The sequence below is a fragment of the Microtus pennsylvanicus genome, chromosome 22, assembly GCF_037038515.1.
Source record: "Microtus pennsylvanicus isolate mMicPen1 chromosome 22, mMicPen1.hap1, whole genome shotgun sequence".
Taxonomy (NCBI): domain Eukaryota; kingdom Metazoa; phylum Chordata; class Mammalia; order Rodentia; family Cricetidae; genus Microtus; species Microtus pennsylvanicus.
This window is the reverse complement of record NC_134600.1, coordinates 10466151-10493075: the sequence shown is the minus strand read 5'-3', so window position 1 is coordinate 10493075 and position 26925 is coordinate 10466151. Positions and strand designations below refer to the sequence as shown.

General features: G+C 39.5%; 1 protein-coding gene across 1 annotated transcript in view; it reads right to left on the bottom strand.

Moving 5' to 3' along the window:
• Col5a2 (collagen type V alpha 2 chain) overlaps window positions 1–26925 on the bottom strand; it is a 126842-nt gene that overhangs the window by 46657 nt on the left and 53260 nt on the right. Inside the window, exons 2-9 of the mRNA XM_075956527.1 lie at window positions 16438–16662; window positions 12144–12157; window positions 10547–10579; window positions 9499–9531; window positions 8503–8556; window positions 5288–5398; window positions 3499–3576; window positions 931–975 (exon numbers count right to left, since the gene is read on the bottom strand). Of these exons, the coding sequence (XP_075812642.1) occupies window positions 931–975; window positions 3499–3576; window positions 5288–5398; window positions 8503–8556; window positions 9499–9531; window positions 10547–10579; window positions 12144–12157; window positions 16438–16662 (593 nt within the window). The remainder of the gene's footprint in view (window positions 1–930; window positions 976–3498; window positions 3577–5287; window positions 5399–8502; window positions 8557–9498; window positions 9532–10546; window positions 10580–12143; window positions 12158–16437; window positions 16663–26925) is intronic.

The window sequence follows — 26925 nt, the reverse complement described above, 5'->3', positions numbered from 1 at the left end:
AAGGATCGTACAGATTCCACAAAATAACCACCTTGGCCTTAGTTTATAATAATACTAATTGGAAATGGCCTTTTATTATCTGATCGTAAAGTCTGAGTCGGCAATAATCAGTTGCGGAAATCATCATGACATGAGATGATGTTCTCTTGTTTTAGAACCAAGGATACATGGATCCTAGTGTCAGAGGTCAATCACTTAGAGAAATCAGATGATGCACATTGAGAACCATTGAGAAACTTGGAGGGCTAGGGAGACAGCTCAGTGGATAAACATTTGATGTGCAGGCATGACGAGGATCGGAGTGTGGAAACCCAACACATAGAGAGCCGGGCAGATAGACAGCCAGCCTGTGATCCTCGTGCCGGGGAGAGAGACAGGAACAGGGCATTTCTGGGGCCCTCCAGCCAGATGACTGGTTAAACTGGTGAGCTACCAGTTCAGTAAGAGACCCTGCCTGCAAGAGAGAGACTCTGCCCCAAGAACTAAAGCAGAGAGCGACCAAAAAAGACATATGACTTCAGTCTCTGGTGTGCGCTCTCTCTCTCTCTCTCTCTCTCTCTCTCTCTCTCTCTCTCTCTCTCTCCCTCCCTCCCTCCATCCTTCCTTACCTCTCTTTCTCTGTCTCTCTCTTTCTGTCTCTCTGTCTCTGTCTCTCTCTCTCTCTTCCTCTCTCTCTCTGTCTTTCTGTCTCTCTTTCTGTGTCTCTCTCTCTCTGTCTCTCTGTCTCTCTCTCACACACACATGTTATCAAGAAACTTTGAAAAAAAAGCTGCCTATGCTTCTCAGTGGATGAGGATTGTTTGGTAGATGCCATTCCAAGTGATAATTACGAGTTTAATGTTCTACCCCAAGTAGTCATGAAACGTGAACCTTATTTGTGCTCTTTCTTTATGTTGTAGTATATAATTTCATTGTAATAAAAATACTTACTTGCTGTCCTTGTAAACCTTGAGGTCCCCTTGGGCCAACAGGACCCTTCAAAACAAGTGAGAAGAAAAGTTAGTTCATATTCAAGTCGCATTATATCTATTTTTAGACTTATTAATTTTATTGGATGTGTACGAGTGGTTTGCTCATGTGTATCCAGGCACACCATATATGTGCCTGGTGTTCTGGGAGGTCATAAGAGGGTATTATATCCTCTGGATCTGGAGTTGTGAACCACCAGGAGGGTGCTAAGAATCAAACCTGGGTTCTTGGCAAGAATAGCTGCTCTTAATAGTTGAGCGACCTCTTCAGTTCCACAACTTATGCTTTTAAAATGGTGAATGTGTCTTGGAATCTGGGAAGTGACAATTTACTAGAGGACCATACCGACATGACCTTGGATTTGCTTTTCTGGGAGGCAGATGCACTCAGGGCGATTAAATTTGACTGGCTGTGTGATGATTTCACTGTGTAGTCTCTTTGCCATAAACACGCCTGTGCACACCCAGTGTCTTTATGACAAGGGCCCACAGATGAGCAAGTGTGAGATTCTGATAAAGCAAAACATCTGAAGAGGGAAAATCTTGGCACCCAGACAGTACTTACAGATAGCCCATGTGATGTTTCCGCTCTAGGGAGGGCTGGCTTAAATACCAAGCTAAGTCAACAGTTTATGAAACCAGCAATACCGGCCAGATCATTTTCAATGTCAGTTTAAATTATCGGGGAATTGGGTTTTCTGGAACATTTCTTTCTTTCACAACACATATTAAAAGCATAAGCACAGGCTTCTCTCATCTAAACATGAAGTGATTCCCCTGAAGCAAAGGGGAGGCAGTGGGAAGTGAAAACTTAGGGAGGTTTTAACTCCATATGAGAAAAATGAAACTTCATGTCAAACCTTATAAATAAAATCAGTTTAGCTAAAATAAATTTCAATCGAGTAAATGCTGCTAAATTCAGTTTATTTCATTCTATGTTTTAGCTACTAAGGGGAAAAAGCACCTTTAAAAATAAGAAATTTGAAAAATGGCCACTTTGGGAGACAGAGACAATGACTCGGAAAGGAGAAAAGTGGAAAATTCGAGAAGGAATATCAAATTGTGTGCATGTATAAAAACAACATAAGGAAACTTATTATTATGTACAATCAATATAAGTTAAGAAAACATTAATTTTAATTAAAATTTTAAATTAAAGGACTTTAAAAATAAACACAGTTTGATAAGATAGTGGTAGGGATATGAATGTAATTTAAATTTAAATATGTAAAACATTAGATATCTCAGAAAACTATCACAAAACAAGCAGTAAACAGTGATTTAGAAGACATGCAAATCATGTTTGAGGTAGCCTAAAGCTGGCCTTAAAGATGGGTAGAGGGCTGGATATCAATGAGGTGTGACTTTATTTTGCATTGTCTGAGATTTCATTAACATGGATCAGTTTTGAATTATTAAGTTCAAAAGGCATTGAAGAATTGGTGTGAAGAGTGTTAGTTCACACTGTGCGTCTGGAATCCTTCATATCGCCAAGTTAAGAATCAGTCCAAGAAGCTGGAAAATTCACAGGGCCAAAGACGAAAGAGGAATAGCCAGGTAAGCAGAGCTGCTGGACTATGGATGTCTAGTCAAAGGATACTAGGTCAGTAGGAACTCATAAAGATGGAAATGACCCAGCATTTGTTTGAGAAGCCAAACAAGTCAGGGTTTCAAATCGACACTATAAAAATAATAAATACAATTTTACTATAAAGAAATAGTCTCTTCTGATGGTAGTCATGTCCTCTTCCTTAAGTACTAAATGAAATATGCAGACAGATGTTGATTGATGCTCACAAATAGTACATAAGGATATGACTGGAACATTCCTGGACTTTCAACTCACACACAGCAGGACTTGCAAAATAAACTAAATGTCTTTATAAGTGTGTTCTAAAATATTCTAATTTTATTTATATTAATAAAATGTGTGTGTGTGCATATGTGTGTGAACGTTTGTGTGTGTATGTGTTTGTATGTGTGTATGTATATGCTTATGTTAATGTGTGCATATGTGTGCATGTGTGTATGTGTTTGTGTATGTAGGTGTATATGAGCATCTGTATGTGTTTCTGTGTATATGTGCTTCTGTGTGTATGTGTATATGAGCATCTGTATGTTTCTGTGTATGTTGTGCTTCTGTGTGTATGTGTATAGATGTTTGTGTGTGCATATATGTGTGTGTCGGTGAGGTGTGTATGAGTGTGCGTTTGTGTTTCTGTGAATGTCTGTGCTTCTGTGTCTGTTAGTGTGTACATCTGTGTGTGTTTCTCACTGTGTGTGTGTGTTTGTGTGTGTGTGTGTGTGTGTGTGTGTATTTGAGTGTCACGGTGCACATTTGAAAGACATAAGAGTCTAGTCTCTCCTACCGTATGTTTCTTGGGGGTTGATCTCAAATCAGCAGGCATGGCAGCTGTCGCCTTCACCAGCTGAGTCCCCTCATTTGCTTACAATTTTATCTAACTCACTCAAGCTTCCCCATTTAGAAGTTTCTTTCAACTAATACTTCACCAGTAAACTGTGTGCTTACCACAGAGCCAGGCATGAGTCCCACTTGACTCCCAAGTCCCGATTTTTCATCCAGTCCAGCCATCTGAGCTGAAAAGGGCTGTGAAAGGTAAGCGTTGACATTATTTACACTGTAAAAGATGTGTATCGCCACACTTCTAACGGTGAAAAATGTGCACACTCCGCTTTCTCTACCAGACTCTTCTAAGCGCCGATCTGAATATTTGACTTTAATACGCGGGAAAGAATTCAGCTGCTTTTTGGTGTGCGTGCGTTTGATGGACTATTCTTCCCCCAGGGTGTTTTCTCCATATGTTATTTCAGAAAACCCGCTGCAACCAGGCACACGAATCTTGACAGGTTCTCAGCTGCCTGCCACAGATCTGATGTCTTCATCTGGCTCTCTCCCACCCGGAACATGCTTGTAACAGAGCAAAGCTTAAAGGATGTACTTTAAATATTTATCCTAAAGATGCCAGATTCCATTTCAGAATATTTTAACTAGAGGGTGTTTTTTATTGACTCGTGGAAAGTAACCTAAAAGTTGCTTTTCTGTAAGTTGACAAAATTGTTATAATCCTTTCAGTAAATCTCTGATTATTGAAGAAGTGGAAATCATTTTACTTATTCTCTGGTATTTTTAAGATACTCTGGCAATTAAACTGACTAAAACTATTCATCTATTTTTCAGCAGCTTTATTAATTAATTTATTAATTTTAGTGGGAAGTAAGTATGCTGTTCAACATATGAACAGATTGTTCCTTTTTTATTAGTTGCTAAGCAAATGCATGAACAGTTGCAATATACTAATAGTCTTCACACTCTTCAGGTGGCTTTTCCTATGCAGTAAACCCTGAGTGCCATCTGCAGCCACCAAGAGTTCAATGGGGCAGACAAATTTATTTGATTAAAGAAGAAAATTAAAATATAAGAAATATGTTTAATGCTACTATGGCTTGATATAGCTTCTCCAACACACCCTAATGCCTTGGGTTAAAACCTTGGTCCCCAGTGCAATGTTCACAGGTGGAGTATTGGGAAGTAACTGGACCATGGAACTTCCCAAAGAATTCACTCACCAATGGAGTCATAAGTCAAAAGCATGGGTTGGGAGGAGGTAGAAACATTCAGAAGTGAGATCTAGCTGCATGAAATTATCTAATTCACTGCAAATATGTTTTGGAGAACTCTTCCTTTATTTGTCATCTTCCTGGCCATGGAGAAGGGGAATGTTTGCTCTCTCAATGTGAGACCATGATGCTCTACCCCACACAGGCCCAGAAACAAGGGAGCCAGCAGCCATGGATGGAAACTTCTCGCACTGTGAACCAATCATCTCCCCTGTAAACCGTTTCTCACCAGCATCTGTCATGGTGACAGAAATGTCTGCCCCAAGAGTCTGTAAAACCTCGTGTTCTTTCCATCACCACAAATATGGCATCCTCTCTTTGGGGGGGGGGGGGAATGCAGGTTTGGTTTTGGGAGCCTGGAGAACAGCAGGACAGAGATGTGTGTTCTTCAATTCATTGCATGAACAGTGCAGTGTTCTCTCAGCACCAGAAAAAAAAAGTGAGGGTTTTGGGGTATGGAACTACCACTGGAGAACAAATAACTTGATGCAAACCTTGAGAAAAGGATGCTTTGAATTTTCCAGCAATTCCTTGTGGATTTATAAATTTCACTGTTGCTCCAAGGAGCATGTTCATGCCACAGGTTGGGAGTAAAGTATCAACTTCTGAACGGATACAGTCTAACACCATCAGGCTGAATTCACGATTTGTGTATCACCTAACTGTTACACACAACCCACCCTGCTCATTCCATCAGGCCCTGGGTGAGAGGGATGTCCGGGAGGCCCTGGGGCACCGGGTTGACCAGGAACACCTGGCTCTCCATCAATTCCCTGAGGACCACGAGGACCCTAGGAAAGAAAACCACAGGATGTTAGAATCACTTTCAAATAGGTGCTCAATAGGAAGCTAAATGCACAGACTTGGAGAAGGCAACCATGGTCATTATAACAGACAATCTAAACACTGTCAATTTCCCCACTGCTCAGGGCTTCTGTCACCGAGACACAGTCTTGGTAAGAATTTTATTTGATGTGTTAAATCTTAGAATAATTAGAAAATTATGTAACCTCAGCAGCAGTCTAGAATGAGGTTTATTTGATGAGATTTTCTTGCTTATGTATATTTAATAAACAGTTTTTAAATGTATCTGTCTGGTATTACAGTTACCCGTGAATGTGCCTGCTTATCCTGTTTTTCACCCTATCTCCTCCTAAAATGCAAAAGCCCTGGATAGAGTTTGTGGGTCTATTTCATCTTCCAAATTGCATGAGGCTTGCAGAATTTCTGGTACACAGTGGACACTCAATACTGTGGATAACATTTGCACACTTCACTCTTCTTTACTTTAAGTCTGGCATGTCTTGTTTTCCTTCCCACGCAAGCGGTCAGCCAGACGAATGAGACATGAGAGGCCAGTTCTCAAGAGAAGTGAACAATGACCCTGCCCGCCAAGCCCCACCCTTTCCCTAACCCACATTCTGAGGGCAACTTGGGGAACAGCCACGTCCTCAGGTCTAGAAAAGCTCCGTTTCCCAGTTTCATCAGTCCCATCAGGCTCACGCATGCGTGTGTGTGTGTGCGCGAGCACGCGCGTGTACGCCTAAAAATCTTAAGCTCTCATAGGAGAGGAACAAAGAAGTCACAAGATAATTTGAAAGTGGTAAGTGGGTGTTTAATAGTAAAAAAGCTTCTAATTCTTAGCCAAGAGAGTAGCTCTACCTGGCCCACAGTCAGCAACTCAAATGTGAACCCACAATGCAGCCCAGAAGGCTGGACAAGCCGAAGAAGCTGATTAATCGTAATTTGCTGTACTCAAACATCCATATTTTTCTGGAGTTGGCCAAATAACACTTAGGTCTTTGAACTGAGAGGAAAAAAATAGCCTAAAAAATCCAAAGCATGATTTCTTAGAAAAAAACATTCTTATATTTGAAAAAAATCAGTCCCCTTCTTGCCCCTCGCCCACTCACTGGCAACTCTCTCTAGTACATTATCAGGTTTATTTCCGCTGTCGTCTTTGCCCCCGGATCACAGAGTGTGGCAGGTACCTCTGCTCCAGAACACACAGAGTAGCCTTTAGCTTAGTCAGAGTGCTTTTCCCCCCAAAAGCCAACTGCTCAGTACAAACTATTATTATAAACAGAAACTTAAAACAGAAACAAAATGCTTACTCCCCAAATGTTTCCAAAATAAATGGAAAATTCTATTTGCTTTGTGTATGAATAGAAAGCGATCTGGTTAACAGGAATTCTCGAGATTGTTACTGTATTCGCTGGTTAAGCCTGATCGGATACCAAGCAAGGTCTGGCCTGAAGAGATCCTACATTTTTGTCGACGTCCAATTTCTTCTGTATTTTCCTGGAATTCTCTCTAAATATCGCTTGTATGTGTTAGTCTATCAGAACTTGAAAATTACGTAAATAAACGCTTGCGAAAATTTTCTAAGAAGAAGTGAATGCGAACAATTTAAGGAGAATAAGAATACAATGTAGACGGTTTAGTGACTAAAAAACTAAAAATGAACTAGAATTGGTAATCCATTCAAATGCATAGTTTCAATTAAACTTAATCACATAATTTGTGTGTTAAAGTAAGTAAATGTTCTGTTTCATCCTTTTCTCCCATCCCCCAGAAGACGCTCGGGGAGCACGCTGCATAAAAGTACTTGCAGACGGCCACTAGGTGGCGAACTTTCAACATCCACATGAGGAAAACAGCGGACACTCTTCAATAATGTTTCCCTGGTTGTCATTTTTAGTCTGTGGTGACACCTGGAGAGCTAAAAGCATTGAAACCACTAATACCAGCGAAGTAGCTCGATAGAACAGCAAAGAAGAGCGCACGAGAGGATGAGAACATGCGATTTAGTCCCCTGATGCGGCCACAGCTGGTTTGGGCACTACCATGCACCTGCAGGCCTAGGCAATCCACCCACACTGCCAGCTCGATTCTAGAAGCCTTAGCGCTTCGTCCTCCGTTTGGTTTAATGTGTGGATGCTTTTAAAGAAAACTAGGCTGTAAGATTTCAGAACGATCTGACCTACAATAGATTCCACTCCTACTTAAACATCCAGAGTCATGTGTTGCCTCCTTGCTCATCTATTCCTTCCACGTATATCCCCACAAATGCATATTTGGATAATTTAAATTCCATTGAAAATTAAGTTTTAGTAGCTGCAATTAGAGATAAAAATTAAACAACACAAATGTTTTCCTGACCGAAATAAGGAGTAATGACAGCAACAAAAACTTAATCCAGTTTCTCAATATATGAAACATCTTAGGTTTTATGGTGGGTGTAAGAAAGCATACACTTAACAAGAGAAGAGTATACCTCATATGCAAGTAGATAATGAGATAACGAGGTTCTACAATGTGTGACGTCATGTTTTAGCTCAAGGATACACCGCCTTTAGTTCTAACTCATAACCTTTGTTAGACAAGTTAATTTCTTCCAGTTATTAAATCTCTGTAACATCTACACCATGGGAAGGAAAAAATTCTACTTAGGAAATAAATCTTATCCACCAATAGTTTCTTTTTCCCCTCTCCAGTTGGAAATTTCCACAGCATCCATAAAAACCAGAGTGCAGGTGTTTTACCTTAACTGAACATTCTTGGCATCGTTCTCTCATGAATGACAGCTTCTGAACGCGACATGATGTGTTAACCTTGTTTCTATAATCAGTGTGTCAGTAATTTGACTTTATAAAATCTAAGTGATTGCAGTTGTGTTATCTGTCTAGTAAGGAGTGGCTAATCACTTTCATGCAATAATTTTCTCTACATTTGGAGAACTGTAAGTTCATTTCGTGATTGGAATTCTTTGTGGCGTTTAGTGGAAATGGCAGAGCAAAAGTGTCTCTGGTACCCTCCCTGCACTCAAAGGAAAAGTGCAAACCAGCACATTGGACTAACATTTGGGGGATGGGGGAAACAGTCGCCAACTTACAGGTCTTCCTTTGGGGCCTCGGTCTCCTCTTGGTCCTTGTGATCCTGGAGGGCCCTAAAATACAAAGTATGGTTATGGATATAAACATTTATGAATTTTTAAAGAATGTAATTGATAAAAGAACGTTGAAAAAGACACATCGCTTTTCCAGTTTAGTGCAGTTGAAGACTGGACAGCAAAGCTTGAGAGAGCGAATGTTCTATAAACCAAAGGGCTGAGTGTTTCAGGGGTGAAGTTCAAAGAGCTGCACAGACTTGGGCACCACATAAAGGCACCGAGGAACTGAGCGTATTGGCATAGCTAGCAATTGCAAATTAAGCATCATTTTCACAAGCTGGCTGCAATGTAAATCTTTGGCCAATAAGTTCGAGGTACAAAAGCTTAAGAGTTCATGTCTGAAGACTCACGGAAAAGTGCCAGCCCTACATTATCAGTAATCTGGTAGAATATGTGAGTTCAGATTGGCACACAATGCTCCAGACCACTCACCACTGGGCTCTCTGCTGCTGGCAGCTTACTGTTGCTTCATGTACATTCAAACAATGATGGATTATTGTTTCTATGGCACACATACATGCATACATATAAACTCTACTCAAAATTTCTCGAATTCTAAGTGCCACAGTTGCTGCCTTACTAGAAACATTTATTTAAAAATTGTTATTTGTTTCAACCAACAATCTTGCTTCTGTTGTTTTATTTAATTTTTTTATTAAGATGTTTTCCCATAAAGCAAAGAAAACCATCCCACAAATCACAATCCCAGAGAAGCCAGACAACAGAGAGGACCCTAAGAGAGATACACATAGATTTAATCTACATGGGAAGTAGAAAAAGACAAGATCTCCCCAGTAAATTGGGAGCATGGGGAGGGTTGAAGGAGGGGCGGGGAGAAGCAAGGAGAGGATCAGCGAAAAATTTAGAGCTCAATAAAATCAGTAAAAAAAAAAAATAGATGCTCAGTATTCACAACAAATACCGGAAGAAAACACTTACTGCAGGTCCCGGACGACCGCGTATGCCCGTTACCTATACACCAAACAAGAAAATTATGAAGATAAAGTTTATAGAGACTTGGAAAACTCAACAGTCTAATGAATAAGAACAAAAGCTGGATGAAATCTTTTAAAGGATGTGCCCAACTAGTTGCACTTCCTCTGACCTCTGAGTTAAAATATCACCTGTTTGGAACTTTAGTACAGGAATATAGTGTTTGCATGGAAATTGATACATTTTATTGATACAATAAATTCACATCGGATACAATACATTCACATTGAAGACAGGGGCTCTGTGCCAAATCTTCACTCTCAGGGCAGCTATGTGACCTTGAACTAACTGCTTGTTCTCTCTATAATAAGTTTCTTTAAATGAAAATTTATATGCAGACTGAAATGCAAAATGGTGTCTGTGAAACAATCTCACTCACGGAATTATGTGGAATGAAAAAGTTAGTCAAATATTTAGAATCTAAGACACATCAAATATGAAAAGGGGAAACTATAAGAAATGCATACTTTTGGGTAAATTGAGAAAAATAGGGTCTTCTACCTTATTTCTATTACTCTAGGTAGTACCTATTGCTACCTAGTAATAACCAGTGTAATCTTTTCGCTTAACAGATCAATGAAAGCTGCTATAAAATCTGTGGTTTGAAATGATAGCAATTTTGTCATATCCATAGTGCAGCTTCTGGTCACCACAAGGATAATGATGTCCTGAGAATTCTGAATTAATGTGGAATTTCGGTCAGGATCAAGGAATGACACACTTCCAAAAGTGCAGAACACCATTATATACAATTCAATACACTTAATACTATAAGAATATGATTTTTTGTGTAGTCAGTCATGTGAATATAAAATTTAATGTTATAAAGCATACGTATTATATCTAATACTGTATTCTGCCTTGTGCATGTTTTATTAAACTTTTTCAATATAAATTAACTTTCTTTTTGAATGGAAACAATAATATACAACTTCTATAGTTATGCTTGAAAATAGTACATATATTGTTTTATGTATAAATAATATACACTTACAACAGGCACGAGTCCTGGTTCTCCTTTTTGTCCCTAGAAAGATTTTTTTTAAAAAAAAAGAAAAAACCAATTAATAAAATATAAATTATTTGGAGCAATAACATGTCGCACTAGTCTAGAGAAATACTGGGAATGTGGATAAAATGCTAGCAATGCGAACGAAGTTAACGTTCCATGATCAAGGCATTTGTCAGACATTCTTTGTGAAGACAACTTCTACAGAGATGAAGACCATAAAAGAAATGGAGCACGTGAAATGGGAAGGAAATAAACCTTTGCTTTACTTCATTTTTCATAACCCCAATAGCAGAGAGCTGATTAGAATAAGAAAGAGTCAGGAAGAAAGAAGTAAAGACAGAGACTCAATGGGACATCTCCCCATAAAGAAAAACCACAGAAGAAACCCAAAGAGCTATGCATTTGAGTTTCCCATACGTCCAAAGTGGCAGGGTATTGTCATCGACAGAAACCATTCTTGCCCCTCGTGTTCCTTCCATAGACTTCATGGCGAACATCAAAAGTTACAGATGCTTGCCTCTCATCAGAAGAGAAAGCATGGTTGTTCTAGTGTGTGCTTCTCAATCTCTGAGGGAAACGTTGGAAAAAGTCAAATGCATAGCAAGAGACTGCCATGTCAATTTATGAACGTCAGTGAAGGAGCAACAAGGAAACTAGACACCAATAAAATCTAGGTCACCAAATCGTATACTCCAAAGGGGAAAATCTAATTATATCTTTCCAATATTACCTCACACATGGAAAACTGGTGAGACTTTAAAACTGATAATTTCAATGATCATCATGACAGACTCAGTAGCAGGACATACAATACAGTGATCACATCGGTTGATCTGAGTCTGGAGCAGGTGAGGCATTAGAGTTGGAACGTGGCCCTAGAGCAGAGGTAGTTACTAGGGAAACAGTTATGACTATTGCTGTTCTCACAGACAAGAAGGTCTTCTCCAGGAAAATACCTTCTTCAGGTAAAGTCCTGTAGGTGAAGGAGGGGGAAGAGGGCAAGCAGTATGCTTTGGGAAAAAAATTAATTTATTTTGGATCAATTAATTATCCTCCGATGAAGAGACCAATTCATTAAAGTAGAACACCCCTCGCTTTCTCTCTTTTCCCTTCCTCCTTCTTCCTTCCTGTCTTTCCTCCTTCCTTTTCCTTGATCGGCCCCTGACCACAAATGTACGTCAAGTTCCTAAGGCACATGAACTGTTTACTGAGTACAATGAATAATAAAAGGATAAAAACAGCAGAACGCGTTCCAAAACTCCTAATGTAGTTCACAACTTTCTGACAGGAACGGGCAGTTGACTAAAACTAGCTCAGTCGTCGAAGGCTTGTCCAGTATATGGAAAGCCCTGACTCTCCCACGCTGAACACAAAGAAGACAAACGAACTGCAGAACCAGTAGGTTCGCGGCCTCTGTAACTCTCAGCAGTCAAGGAACTGTATCCATTCAGTCTCCGTGTATTTCAGGTTACCTTACACTCCACTCCAAGCTTCCAGACATTTCAAAGCACAGTTCTGTGTGGATTGTCTCAGAAAGAGCTTTGCTTGCAGAAAAGAAACAATACAAAGTAAAACTCACCTTCCTTCCTCTACCTACAAAAAGAAAAGAATAAACATATCACTTTATGGAGCAATGACTATGAAAAACACGCAGCATATATGCTTTCAATAGTTGATTTCTTATAGATATAGATTCCAACACAGACAGGTTATCTCTGCACGAATATGGCAGAGTGCAAAAAAAATGCTTTGAAACAATTCTAACAAAGGACATTGCACATATATTTGGATTATCCTCATGTGATCATAATTTTCTTCACAACATTTATGGTGATTCTAGTGTTAGCAAAGCCTACTCATTTTATCATAAATTATGATTAGAGTTGTCTGTTGTTTTTAATGCTTTAAAAGAGTCAAGAGGATTAGTTCAAATGCAAATTGTATTGAATGTCCAACTCTGCAATGGAAACCCACATCTGTAACCCACGTCATGTCCTCTGTCCCGTGTTTCCTGGTCTCTGCCAAGCCCTGTGCCACTAGAAGTCAATGCTATTTCTTTCGTGTATATAATCCTCATGAATAAGTAAATGATATCAGGTACCCAATTTTTCCTTATTCTCCTATCCTTGTCTGCATATAGTAATAGATAGTTACATCACACAAATCTTTGCATAATTTGTCTTCCTGTTTGCTTTTCAAATCAGGATCTCATCACGTGAATCCAGTACAGTCCATTTAACAGCATTAGTTTCCCCACAATTAATTGTTTGGATTGTTTCTGGCTTTTTTTTCTAATTACTAAAGATAGCTTATTACCCTGCCATAATATTTTGAAAAATGGAACTGAGAGAAATATAGAAATTGGGATAATTTGGGGTTTTGATGGACTAGCCACGAACCATGTCAATTATTATAAATGATGTGAAGTGAATAAATAGGACCACCGGTAAGCATATTTATAAGACAAATTTCCTTAAACTCTTTGAGCCAATGAATAGATAATTATAATTTGACATATTATCAATATTCCACCTCCTGAGGTTGCAGCCGCTTGATCATCCTGTATTCAGTGATCAAAACTCATAACAATAGCTGGTGATACAGTGTGCTAACAAACACCACTATATTGTTCAACTTGCTAGATGAAACAATGTGACCGATTCCCAATTTTGATTTTGAGGAACTCTGACAGGTATCATAGTCAAATTTCCTTTAATAAAAAATATGTCATTTCTTCTCCTATTTTTTGTTATTGAAATTTTATTATTTGTAGCTGAAATTTCTTTCTATTTAAAACACTGTCATCCTTTGTGACTTGAATTACAAATTTGCTTTATTGCTTGCGTGCCAGCGTGTTGTAGAATACTGTTTTGAGGTGTGTTGCTTTTGTTCGTGCTTCGTTTGTTTAACTCTGCGAAGCTGTGATGCTTTGCCTGCCTAAAACACCTGACGGTCTAATAAAGAGCTGAGTAGCCAATAGTGAGGCAGGAGCAAGGATAGGTGGGGCTGACAGGAAGAGAGAATAAATAGGAGGAGACATCTGGGAAGGAAAGGAGGAGCAAGAGAACAAGGAGAGGAGGACATCAGGAGCCAGCCATGGAGCAAAAGTGAAAGTAAGAAAAGGAAAAAGCACAGAGGCAAAACATGGTTGGGATAATTTAAGTTAAGAAAAGCTGACGAGAACCAAGGCAAGCTAAGACCAGGCATTATAAGTAAAAATAGTCTCCGTGTGTGTGTAATTATTTGGGAACTGAGTGGCCGTCCCCCCAAAAGAACAAAGAGTAAAAGGGCAAAAACAAACAAACATTTGTTTTTATTTTGTTTTCCTTGTTTGTTTGCATGCTGGGAAATGAACCTAAGGCCTCACTCATGAGGTCTGAATCCTTTACTGCTGGACTTGACCAGAGCCTGAGAAAAAGCCTTCTATGTTTCGGGATTACAAAAGAAATCGGTTATTTTTGACATGAGTAGAATTCCCTTTTATCTCATATTCTGTCAACTATTTGTGCTTTGCACCGCTTTAAAATGTGTGATTGTTGTGAATCTAAGGTTTGTCTAAAATGCAGCCATTCTAGAGGTCTTATGATGGTTAATATTCATGATAAGAATACAGTAGAATGTTCACATTTCTAAGCCTTTGCTTATCTATTATAACTTTATCAGCTATTTCTTCTGTGTTTTATCTAACTATAGATATTTGTTATGGCCATGAATGAAATATGTTTATTCTCATTATTTACATTATAATGCAACTATTTTACAGAACAAATCTATACATTTCTGCTGGTTAATTTTATGCTATACTGCCTTATGGTAATTTTTTACTCAGTTTCCTTAGGTTTTATAAATGCACACTTTTGTTTTTGTGGAAATGACTATTGTCTTCAAAGAGCATGTCTAGAGTGGGTACTGACTGTACATTACCAGTTATACAAAATGCACGAGGGAAAAATTATAATTTTCAAATTTCTGCCCAGTTTTCCCAACTAGCGAAAGGGTTTGCCCAGGTTCTGTTAGTGCTGCAGGCAGTTTTCGTCCATTACGTCACGGTTTGCTCTGCTCCGTTGTGTTAGCATCTTTGGAGACTTTTTAATTATATGAGCATCTTCTACATAGCGTCTGCCTTTTGATATGTTTAATTCTTCTTGATTAATTTATTATTTTTCTCTTCTCATGGATGTCATCCCTACCTCTTCTGTAATTTGTGCACAATCCTCTCATTGTTCAATTTCCCAGCTCATCTTTCTGTTTTGCTTTTCCTATTGCTTTCACATCACCGCGCATGGATCCTGACGAAAGGGTTTTTCTCTTAGACACAATTATGACTTTCCTAGGTTTCGACCTGGAGGTCCATCTTAGTACTTCGTATGCCTTATTTATACATAAAGCACCCAGCACTCAGAAAGCTCTAGAATTGCTGAGAATATTGTAAGCTCAATTTGGTATGGGTTAATTTTGTTTGGATTTGATGCCTGGTCCTTAGATCTTGCTAGCCTTGAACTCAGTCTGTAGCTCAGGCTGACTTTGAACCCTTGATCTCTCCTACGTCACATTCCAACTCCTCAATTAAAGGCAAGTGCCCTGTATTCAGCTCCATAAATCTTACCTGGTCTATGACCACACATATGCCAGTGTGGTTTTGTCTCATAAATTTAGCTGATAACAGTTACCCTTACTTCACGCTTCATTAATATAAGTCTGTTGTCATTCATTGCCACTACTTCTCTAGGAAGGAGTTGCACTTTCAAGTACTGATTAGCAGCAGGAAGTTAGCAATTTTGCTCTCCGACATTTGCTGACACACTCCCACGTGCTATTTCTTTATCCCCATGGTTTAATTGTACTGATTCCTGGGCCCCTATGAAATTAGGTCTGCTTCCAGGAGCTTCTTTGTCTTTATCATTCTATGACGTGTGTTTATCATACCGTATAAATTTGAGTTTAAGTATTTATCTTAGGTGCATTGTTTCCTCTAAATAATATCCAAGATGAAAAGATATAAGTGGCTGTCTAATATGTCCATGTATGTACTGTTGAATACATAATTATATTTTTGTTGTCAAATGGGATTTGTGAAAAGCAAAAGGAAACCTTGATAATATTTTGACAATGGCAGTACAAGGAATAAAGCAAACAAACTTAAAAGCTTAGTGTTGGCCTTATGTAACTCATTAAAATATGAAAATGTAATACATGCCTGTCTCTTTGATTAATAATCAAATTGATATATATATATATATATATCAATTACACTAAATACATTTTTAAAAAACCTTTTTAAACCCCTGAATTATTATCCTTCCTTTCTCCAAGAACTTGCTTCCATTTCTTTCCATTACATCATTCACACTAATCATGCCTTGGATTTTTGAGGTGATGTAAGATAAATTGCTAGATCAGTAAACTTTATTATGAATAATTTTTGTATTCTATAGGGTGAAGCTTGTACCAGAGGCAATAAATATGTGTTCTGCGTTTTCCCTCGGATATTAAATAATGAAAGTCCACAAAGTATCTTGGAGGCACCCTTTATATACAAAATAACAACAGCCACCTATAACGAACAATTGTCCTCTAATTAGATATAACCATTTAAAACATGGTCCTCTGATAGTTAAGAAAACAAGAAATCATTGTGTATCAATTTCTATATATTAATCAGCCTCAGGAGGGAAAACCAGGTTCTCTACTTGCTCCATGAGGTTCATTACACTTTAATATATATATATATTACTGATTTTAAAGTCATTAGCCCCTGAGGTCACCGAGTTAGTTGCTGTGATTATTCATCCAGATTGTTGAACGATGAGGGCAATAATTACTCTGAAATAAAGCCAAGGACTCGATTCTGAAACAGCCGTGAGCATGCTTACCAAAATTAGTGTCTGCACCTCCAGGGGTTTGTGGGCATACTGGACAGCACTCTCCAGCAGGTGTTATAGGGTTGGCACAGCTGAGCATTTCTGGGCACTCTATCTTGTCACACAGAATGGCACCATTGTCACAGACACAGATCTGGCACGCAGAAGGTTTCCAAATGTCTCTATTTAAATACATCTGGCCGCCTTGAGTACAGGCCACTTCTTCATCGTATTCATCTGAGATAAAAAAGAAAAGATGATAGTGATTCATAATTTGCGGAATGTTTAAGATAATAAAGTATCGTTTTGGTCTTAAAACTTCTAAGAAGTAATATCCTAGGGCTTGAGACCTAGCTGGGTCAGGAAAGGCCCTGTTGTGCAGGCATGGGGAGCTGGGTTTAGATTCCCAGCACCCATCTAAAAGACTGAGCAAGTGTAGTCAGTCACGTATGTCTGTAACCTAGTACTGGTAGGATTTCCCAGAGCTACCCAACCACTCAACCCAGCCAACTTCAGGGAGAGATTCGGTCCCAAAACACAGATAGAAAGCAGTTGTGGAAGGTACCACTCACAGAGGGAAGGAGGAGGAGGATAAAGAAGGGGAGGAGAGAAGAAAAGGGACTAATCTCTGTAGGAGACAAAAGACAGATGGATTTATTCACATAAAATAGTGAGTATCTGTTCATCATGTAAAGATAAATGAAATATGTGTCCCCCTAACAGATGACGAGGAAAAACATGATCCAAAGTAAGTATGCCATTGCACCAAGGAATGCTCCTCACAAGACTTTACTTTCAAAATTATGAGTAATTGTGCATAATACGGTTTGGTAACGAAGGACAGAAAGAAACAACCTGAAAATAGAGAGCAAAAAGGATTTTGAGAGGGAATGAGTAACTTCAGTCCGTGTGAACCCTAGATGACTTTGTACTTCCTGGAGATCTTATACAAGTAAATCTCAATCTCAAAAGAGTTCAAGCAGATTCGTGTACTGAGGGAAACTTCCAGAGAATAGCATATGGACTTCTGGGAATTGTTTTAAACCCGAATTGAAAATGAAATAACCATTTCCTGTCTCTTGCATTACGTTTCCTTTAACCGTGCCAAACTGAGGATACTTGTTTTTTAAATTGTAACAGAAACACAAAACTCATACAGATAATGACAAAAATATCTTTACATTGAAACCAATTCATCAAAGTCATAACAAAAATAATATTGCGGGTTTTATGTTATTTTATTAATTACCTTTCTATATTTAGATAGAAGGTTTTTGTTTGGTTGTTTCTTTGTTTCTTTCTTTCTTTGTTTCCAAGACAGGGTCTCTCTGTAGCTTTGGAGCCTGTCCTGGAACTCATTTTGTAAACCAGGCTGGCCTCGAACTCACCGAGATCTGCCTGCCTCTGTCTCCCAAGAGCTAGTATTAAAGGCATGTGCCACCACCCAGCTGATAAGTTATTTTTAATATTGAGAAATATGTACACGTGTGTACATGTGAAGCAACAACAGTTTTAGTTAACTTGAAAGAATACACGTATTATATGATTAGCTTCAATAAGAGGCCAACCTGTGCATAACAGAACACAGATAGGACCATAGCACAGTTCTAAATACTCAGAACTTCTTGCCCCTAGCACCAGAACTCCTCCATATGGCAACGGCAGTTGCTTTCTGGTCTGCACAAAATATCCTGTTGCCTGGTCCCTAGATCCCAGTTCCTTCAGTTTTCCTGTATCTTCATGGCTATCACAGGCTACAGATACCAAGGGTTTTTCTTCAGAATCCCACCCCATATGGCCTTCTTCAACAAGGAGACAATCTGTTCCCTTCTTTAGACCCAGCTTCCCTCTAGAACTTTCTGCAAAAACCTCACAAAGGAAAATGGGCATCTCAACCCTTCTAAAACAGTTCTCAACTGGCATTTTCAATACCTCCACAGAAAGAAGAAAGGCAATTGAACAGAGGAATTGGGAAGCACTCAACCCACAAACTTCTTCAGGTGCTGAAGTTCCAGGAATGAAACTGAAACAACAGAATAGTACCCCAATTCCAGCAATAAAGAGGTCATCTGTCAAGTGCTCAGAACAAGACAGGGATGGACACCTATATCACAGCCCACCCTCTAAAGCTCAGTTATCATCACAGAGGAAGAGTCAATAAGATTGTGAGAGCCTGGCCAGGCCAGCCAGAACTGCACAGTGAGATCCTGTATCAATATTTCCAAAGAGAAGGAAGGGAGGGAGGGAGGGAGGGAGGGAGGGAGGGAGGGAGGGAGGGAAGAAGGGAGGGAAGAAGGGAGGGAAGGAGGGAGGGAAGGAGGGAGGAGGGAGGGAAGGAGGGAGGGAGGGAAGGAGGGAGGGAGGGAGGGAGGGAGGGAGGGAGGGAGGGAGGGAGGGAGGGAGGGAGGGAGGGAGGGAGGGAGGGAGAAACCAAGAGAGAAGAGAGGAACGGTTGTGAGATACAGAAACAGTGGCCATCTCCAACCAAACAGTATGTCCCAGATATGTCAGAGCGGCACACTGGAGCTCACATCAGCAGGAATTGATTGCACGAGATCAAGCCAATCAAAACCTGAGCATGAGCAGAGGCGGGGCTTCTGAAGCCCCACCCCTAGTTGAGGATTTGTTGGCAACTGGTGGCTTGTGGGGCAGGGAGAGTCAGGATATTGTCAAAGATGCCCCGCTAAGGCCACCTACATCCATGCACCTTCAGGCAGCGCTACATGAACCCTAAATTGAAAGTAAAAGAACAAACAGTACTGGGGAAACTAAGTGGTCAGGGGATACTAGAGGAACTGGAGAAGAGAAAATGGAGTCATTAATTAAATCGCATGTGCATGTATGAACTTCTCAAGCAATAGAATGTGCTGTGCTTGCATTAAAATTCGTTTTAAGCATTCTCCTTCCAAAATAAACATTCCAAAACATGATCCATATAAACATGGACTCAGTTCACAATTAATGGAACTACTACAATAAATCGATAAATTTAAAATAACTTCTGAGCGCCAATATGGCTCAGTGGATAAAGGCATCTGTAGCCAAGCTTGAACTCAAGCCCAGGGGACTCCGCGAAATGTAACGAGAGCAGGCCCAGAGTTTTCCTCTGTCTTCCACGCTCAAGTTCCATGTTCCCCATCTCTTCCATACAAACATGTGGACAGGCGCACAGAATAAATAAATAAACGTAATTTTCAGAATCAAAGGAACTTTGCTCATTAAGTTTCTGGTTGAGGAAGCAACATCTACTTTCTGTTTTTAAATTCATTGCTTGAAAATTAATCTGTTAGGTCAAATAGCTATTTCTCTACAATTTGGGGGGTCAAGGTTGAGGGTTGGTAATGTTCAAACATATTAATGGGATGAGGTGGTATTGGGTATGTGCTGATCATTCAAATACTGAAGATATATGTGTTCTGTTTTATGTATAAATTTATCACTATAGAACATCATATATTAATATATATAGTCTGATATATAATGCTTTATACAACATTGTGAAGTTACATTTATTTATACACTAAAAATAGATTTGTATGAATTATATACAATGCATGAATACTAATTAAATATAATTAATATAGAATTGTGCTTATATAATTTTAATTTTGCAACAGTGTGCTATAAACAGCAAATTTAAATTCACGTAGATAATGAAATATTCTTAGACATAGTGTATTATCACATGTATTAGTCGTGATGATATATGCAATATAACTGGAACTAAAACTGGAAAGTAAAAATACCCAAGATGGCATGCAAATTTTCACTTGGGTATTACTAAAATGTGTACGAATCTCAGCAGATAGCTTAATCATATTTCTGCAGCGACTTTAGGAAACAAGGTCTGGAGAAATCTTTCTCCAGCTCACTAGTCCGTTGGTGTTGTTTGGAATACTTCTGCCTTTGTCGACAAAGCTGTTTCTATTCCATCCCTAACTTAAAAGTCATTTCTTGTTCTACATCTTCTCCTGGTGACTGCCAGGAATTTTTCAAATAATCTGTACTGTTTTCTCTGAAAGCCAAATAAACTTGTTCTTGACCCCAAGAAGCGGGGCAGGGAGCGGGAGGAAGTGAGAGAGAGAGAGATTGGAAAAAAAGACTCACCCTTTCAGTCCTGTGTTAACACAGATGAGAGCGATTTCTCCCTGGAAGTCTGAGACAATATGATCTCAGCTCCAGGGGCAGAGAAGGGGCCACTGTATAGCTTTCTTGAAATGGCCATGCAAAAGCTGGTTTTATACTCGGATTCATCCCTGGTCTCTTTCTCCTGAGAATTTATAATTAAACTTAAGATGATATGGACACGGAGTCAGAATGCTTTTACATGGCAAGGAGATGAAAACCCACATTCACTTCTGAGGCATGCCTTCTCCTCGCCCCCACAAGAATCTGTTCCCATCACAGAGGGCCCAGTGAAGACTTGCTGTGCGTGTCTGAAGGAAATATGTGTGCACAGTAAGAGTGCTTAGAAAGTAGAGCTCATAAACTCCTCTGTGTTTCTGCGTGGCCGTTGTGCAGAACGTGGCTACCGTACTTTGGGTCTCGACAGGGCCAATTACTTAAATGAAAAGCAGAACAGGAAACAAAATGATGAAAAGGATTACAAAGATGTTGCCGTGACATAATTATTGCATGAATACCAGCAAAAGAGTAGGAATTTTCAAATGAAATCCTGAGAAATCTAATAGCGCCCTCAAGACTCTGCTACTCAATTCAGAAACAGAATCCAGGCTCAGATCTATAGTCTAGATTTGAGTCCTAGAAAATACACACACACACACACACACACACGTCCTGCAAATCTGTAATTTCATGCTGCTTGCACTTTTTGCTGCTGAGAGTTTATTAATGTCACTAACATTTGAAAAAGGTCAAAATATGGCCGTATTTTTAGTCTTCTCTAATTTCTGTGATGTAATTGCCCGCATTTGAACTGCAAGCTACAGGATTGCGTTCCCTTACTAAGTACCGCAGCAGGCTGACTCCATCGTGAATCACCCACAAAGACCTGGCGCGGGGATCGCGACGGAGAGATGCATTTTGTTTAATCATCTTTCACTTGAAATCAACTCAATGGCTCTATGTTTAGAAAAAGTTTTCTTTTATATAGATCTGTGCTCTTACAAATCTGATGTGCTTTTGGATTTAATTGTCCGAATTCAGTACTTAATCACTAGATGGCAGGGCACACACACACCATCTTTTAACAACCAACAACCAGAAAAGGAAGACTTTTAAAGCTGCCCTTTGCCAACTCTGAGCTAACATTCCCCGCTTTTCCATTCCTTCATACGCAGTTTATGTGCAAAAGATGCCACATAGAAGATCTCAAGTTCAAAGCCAGCTGGGAATATATCATGATATTTTATCTCAAAAAAGAGAGGTAGGGGAGGAGAGGAAAGGCTGAAGAAAGAGGTAGGGGAAGGAGGGGAAAGGCTGGAGAGACATGGTTATAACCACCTACTATTCTCGCAGAGGACTTGAGTTCAGTTCCCAACACCCAAAGTTCATAATTGTCCTGTAAATCTAGTTCCAGGGAATGCAGTAACCTCTTCTGGCCCCCACCCACCAACACACAAACAGACAGCTCACACACAAAGAAGGAAGGAAGGGAGGAAGGAAGGAAGGAAAGAAGGAAGGAAGGAAGGAAGGAAGGAAGGAAGGAAGGAATCTTAAAAATGAAAGATATATATTGAAACCTTTGTAAGCCAGAGATAATTAATTTCTAAATAATATAACTAACGTTCTTCTTCATAGAACCTGAAGAAAATGGTTTTAAATCTATGCTCATACTACTATTAAGCCTTAATATTAAAATTGCAAATAACCTAAGGGCCTTTAACTATAGTTCACTGAAGGTCTTCCCTGTAGAAAGTATGCCATGCCCTTATATTGCAATAACTTCTCCCCTCTTGTTCAGACAGATGTTTGTTCTGATCAATTTCTTCTCCTGAGCTGTAAATTCATTGGGTCCCAAAATAGTGGCCATCTCAGGAATGTTTGCCTGATGTCTTATAAGAAGGCTTTTATAAATTTCTGTCTCGTGGTGTGGATGAGGATCAAAGAAAAGTATATATTGAAAACAGCACTTTCATCTCTTAAATTTCCAGAGGACTCTTATTTTGAATGAAAGGAAGTGGGTAACATGGTGGATTGACAGAGTGCCTCTGGTGTCAAGACCTCTGTGAGGCTAGACAGGAAGAAGGACGTGTTGGTCCTAACAGCTTGTATTTCTGAACAATTGCCTTCCTGACCGAGTTCACCTCATCCCACGCTGGGGTCGTGAAGGTCTGGGATGCCATATTTAATGCTCACTTCACTTTCCTCTTGTGCACAAAGGATGCAACAGCAAACACTACCACCCATCTCTCTGAACTGAGCCATGGAGACTGTCCATAGCAAGGATGGACAACCACAACCGTCTGGACCTGGCTGGGGACACTTTCCAGCAAGGATGGACAACCTCAGCTCCGTCTGGCTTCCAGAGACTCTTTAAGCAAAGTCTTTCCTCTCTGAAGCACCTATTAGCACAGGAAAAGACAAGGAGAGGGTCATTCATTTTTCCCTTTAGCCTCTGTCAAGTGTGTGCCAGAGGTGCCATGTCCTTCTTTCTCACACTTTAAAAGTCAGAAGCATTGGAAGTCACCAGAGACAACTTGTTGTGTTTAAACATGAAACGCCAAAGGTCTTGGTCCTCAGCTTGCTCTGTTCAGAGAAGGTTAGATCATGAATGTAGTAACTTCACCAATGGATTAAAGCAATGAGTTCACAGTTGAATGGGCTATTATTAGCACATGGGGCCCAGTTGGAGGAAGTGGGTCACTACAAGCTGTCATTAGATGATATATCCTACCCCTGGACACTTTACGTCAGTTTTTCTCGCTCCCTTCAGTTTTCCAGAGGTGAGCCACTTATCTCTACACGTAATCACCCTGAAACCATCTCACCACATACAAACCAAGAAGCAGAAACATCCAGGGAGCAATGACTGAAACATTGGAAATTTTAACAAAGTTCCCAGAAACAGGGACAGAAGAATGGTCTACCACAATACCCGAAGGTTCTTGAGCTGAGCTGAAATTCCTGCTCTATTAAGAATGATTTTGTTTTATAATCTAAAGCAACATGAAAAATCTTAGAGATGTTATTAAAATCTGAGAAATTACGAAGATGATGACCTCCCCGCACAATTTTAGGTCAGTCTACAAATGAACAGTCTTGGTAAATGAAGCCAGAGGTGATTTCCTTAATTCTGTCATTAAAGGTTTTTTAATCATACACAAATGCTTTTCAGTTAACTAGCAAAACCGCTGGTCTTACTTGACTTAAAATGGAAAAAATGAAAGCAGAGACTCTCTCATGAGATACGACTTGAATGTCTTTCCATGTGCCATTTGGAATGGGAATAAGTGTGGCCAGGTTTTGAAACTAAAACTGCACATAGTTATGTGCAAGGCTCATCTGCAGTTCAGTCTGCAAGAACGACTTTTCCCACTGCTTTTGGTTGGTTGTTACTGTTGTTACGTTACTCACACACAGAGATGCAGTACATGGCTTAAGCCCCTGATTAGATGCAAAACCACTACGGAGAATGAGGTGAACCTATCCACTCTCCTCACACAGTATTCGGAGGTACTAACATACTTCATACAAGTAAACATGTATATGTATATGTATATGTATATGTATATGTATATGTATATGTATAGATAGATGATAGATGATAGATGATAGATAGATAGATAGATAGATGATAGATAGATGATAGATAGAGATCTAAGTAATAATTTTATGTAACTAAATCGCTATTCGTGAGTAAACATATATAAATACACGCATACATACATGCATGCATTCATACATATTCTGCAGCTGCCCAGCCTTTGGGCTAAGACTGAATGCAAAAGCTTTGTCTCCCTGATTTCCTTCTTCACCTGCAGATCTCAGCTCAAGGGCTACTTTCTTCCTAAAGCCCATCCTGACTACTTAACGAAAAGTCTCAAAGTATCACAGACACATAAACCACAATACTCTAATCCACTGATGCTTGTGACTTTCTCCTTTATTTATTCTGTTTTGTTTTATTTCCGTGTATTTTTGACACAGGGTTGCACGATGTACCCCAATCCAGCCTAGACCTGGGATAATCTTCAATCCTTGACCCTCCTGAATGAGCCTATAATGTGCTGAGATTGTAGGTCACCACTGCTGCATCCAGCCTTGCTCTCCCCTGATGGCTGCTCTCCTTCTGTTCTTTATGGAAGAGCTTTCACTCCTGTGTGCATGGTTGGCCTCTTCATGATACAATTGCAACTCTCTAACTTTTCGGCTTTTCTCTCTAACGTTTGCTGATAGCCTAAAACCAGGCCAGGATTTCAGTAAGTGATCAATCAAGATTTGTGGAATGAATTTGGTGAATATTGTTTCATTATGATTCTTTAGGTTGTAGGATCATTCAGGAACACCCTTTGGTGTGTAAGAAAGAACAATCCTTCCTAAATTCAACTGGAGGACCAACGATGAGATATAGACCATACTGGATGCAAACACGATTTCTTTTAATTCTGGGCCATTCCATGATTTGCAAGGAAACATCATTTAATTTTTTTTATTTCAGCTATGGGTCATACTTGCAAGAACATCAAATAATTGAGAGAGATTGGAGTGACACTATATAGTAACATTTTCACTGCAGATATCTTAATCTAAAATGGACGTTTTGTATATTTTAATTTTTTTGCTTATTATAGAACTTGCTTCAAAGATATTGTGGTAATATTAACTACAAGTGTGTATAAAATTAGATATTTTGTCTAAGACAGTTTTTCAGAATTACTTCAAATCTCTATCTTTTCACTATCTTTACATTGTATTTTGCCTTCTCTCTCATCATTCCTGATACAAAAGAATAATTAGTATTTATAGACAAAACGTTTATTTCAGAGGCTATGGATTAGCCTGGTCGATACAGTACTTGCCTCGTATGCTCAAAGTCCTGGGTTCCAGCTTTAGTACCACATAGTCAAAATGGTGAAATACATCTCTAATCCAAGCAATTGGGAGGTGAAGGCAAGGATTAGGGTTCAAAGTCAACCTCAGCTACATATTGAGTTCAAAGCCTACTTGAACTAATGTAAAGAGAAGGAATATCTAGATATTGTGGTAATCAACTTCTTTGTTGTAATTTGTTCTTTATCGACTTGCTACTTATTCACTGCCCTCTGATTAACTACTTTGGATTTATTTTTATGATCAACAGAAGAGTGTTCAATTCTTAAGGGGTTTCTGATTAAATTCATTGCATTACAAAGAGTCCTATAAGACTTGGAAGAAAGTTTCTAAAGCAAAGTTCAAGCATTGCCTCTTTCTCCTCTCTTCCCTCTGAACTGGGATCCAGGGGATGGTACAAGAGGCAAGGAGCGCCTGTGCTTTCATCCCAAAGAGAAATTTCTAGTTTCTTTTTCTTTTTCCTTTTTTTTTTTTTTTTGCTTGTTTCTTTTGGTTTGGTTTGGTTTTTTGAGAAAGGGTTTCTCTGTAGCTTAAGAGTCTGTCCTGGAAGTAGCTCTTGTAGACCAGGCTGGCCTCAAACTCATAGAGATTCACCTGTCTCTGCCTTCCGAGTGCTGGGATTAAAAGTGTGCACCACCACTATCTGGCTGAGAAATTTCTAGTTTTATCAAATATTTGGACTACATAGCAAAGTAAACTTGCACCAAATTTTACTCTGCTCTGCAAAGGCTTCATTTACATCATTTTGTAACTAATACAATCAGGTGATTTCACTGAAGAGCAAAAGCAAACCTCAATTTTACCTTACATCTCCCTTCCAAGTCCCTGTCCGAGCAGACAGTGGGTTCTAACTAAAGATGGAATCATTACTTGAGCCTGAGTTCATTTCCGAGACTTTGCCCCCAGTTTACTCTTTTATAATACGCATTCCCAGTTATATGAGTCACTTTACTGTAGGGTTAAGGTCAAGGCTTGCTTGATTGAACCTCAGAACCAGCTGAACACCATTCACAGAGAGCTTGGCTATGGAGAGCTACTTTAGTGGGTGTTGGGCAAGCATAAGGAAGGGGGAGGGGGGAGAAATAGAGGGACACACAGAGAGAGGAAACAGGATAGAGAAAGAAAGGGGGAGAGAAACAGAAAGCTCAGGACAGACAGTGGGCAGACAGAGAGAAAAAGAAGAGGGCTGAGACCAGCTTGCCTTGGTGGGGAAGGAGAGATTGGGAGTGAGTGGAGCTTATCTCTTAAAGGGACAGGGTTCCCAGGTGATAGGGCTGGCCAGCATAACTATAACAGGAACAACAAAACCATATAATGGCCTGCCTGATGATACGCTGTTTATCCAATAAAGAAAAACGTAGCATCTATTATTATGACAAACTCTAGATATAAAAGCTGTGGTAGTGAATGTATGCTTTCCTGCCTTTGCAGACTGAAGAAGGAAACAATGTGTCAATAGACCTAGGATAAAGGGACATCACTCTTTAA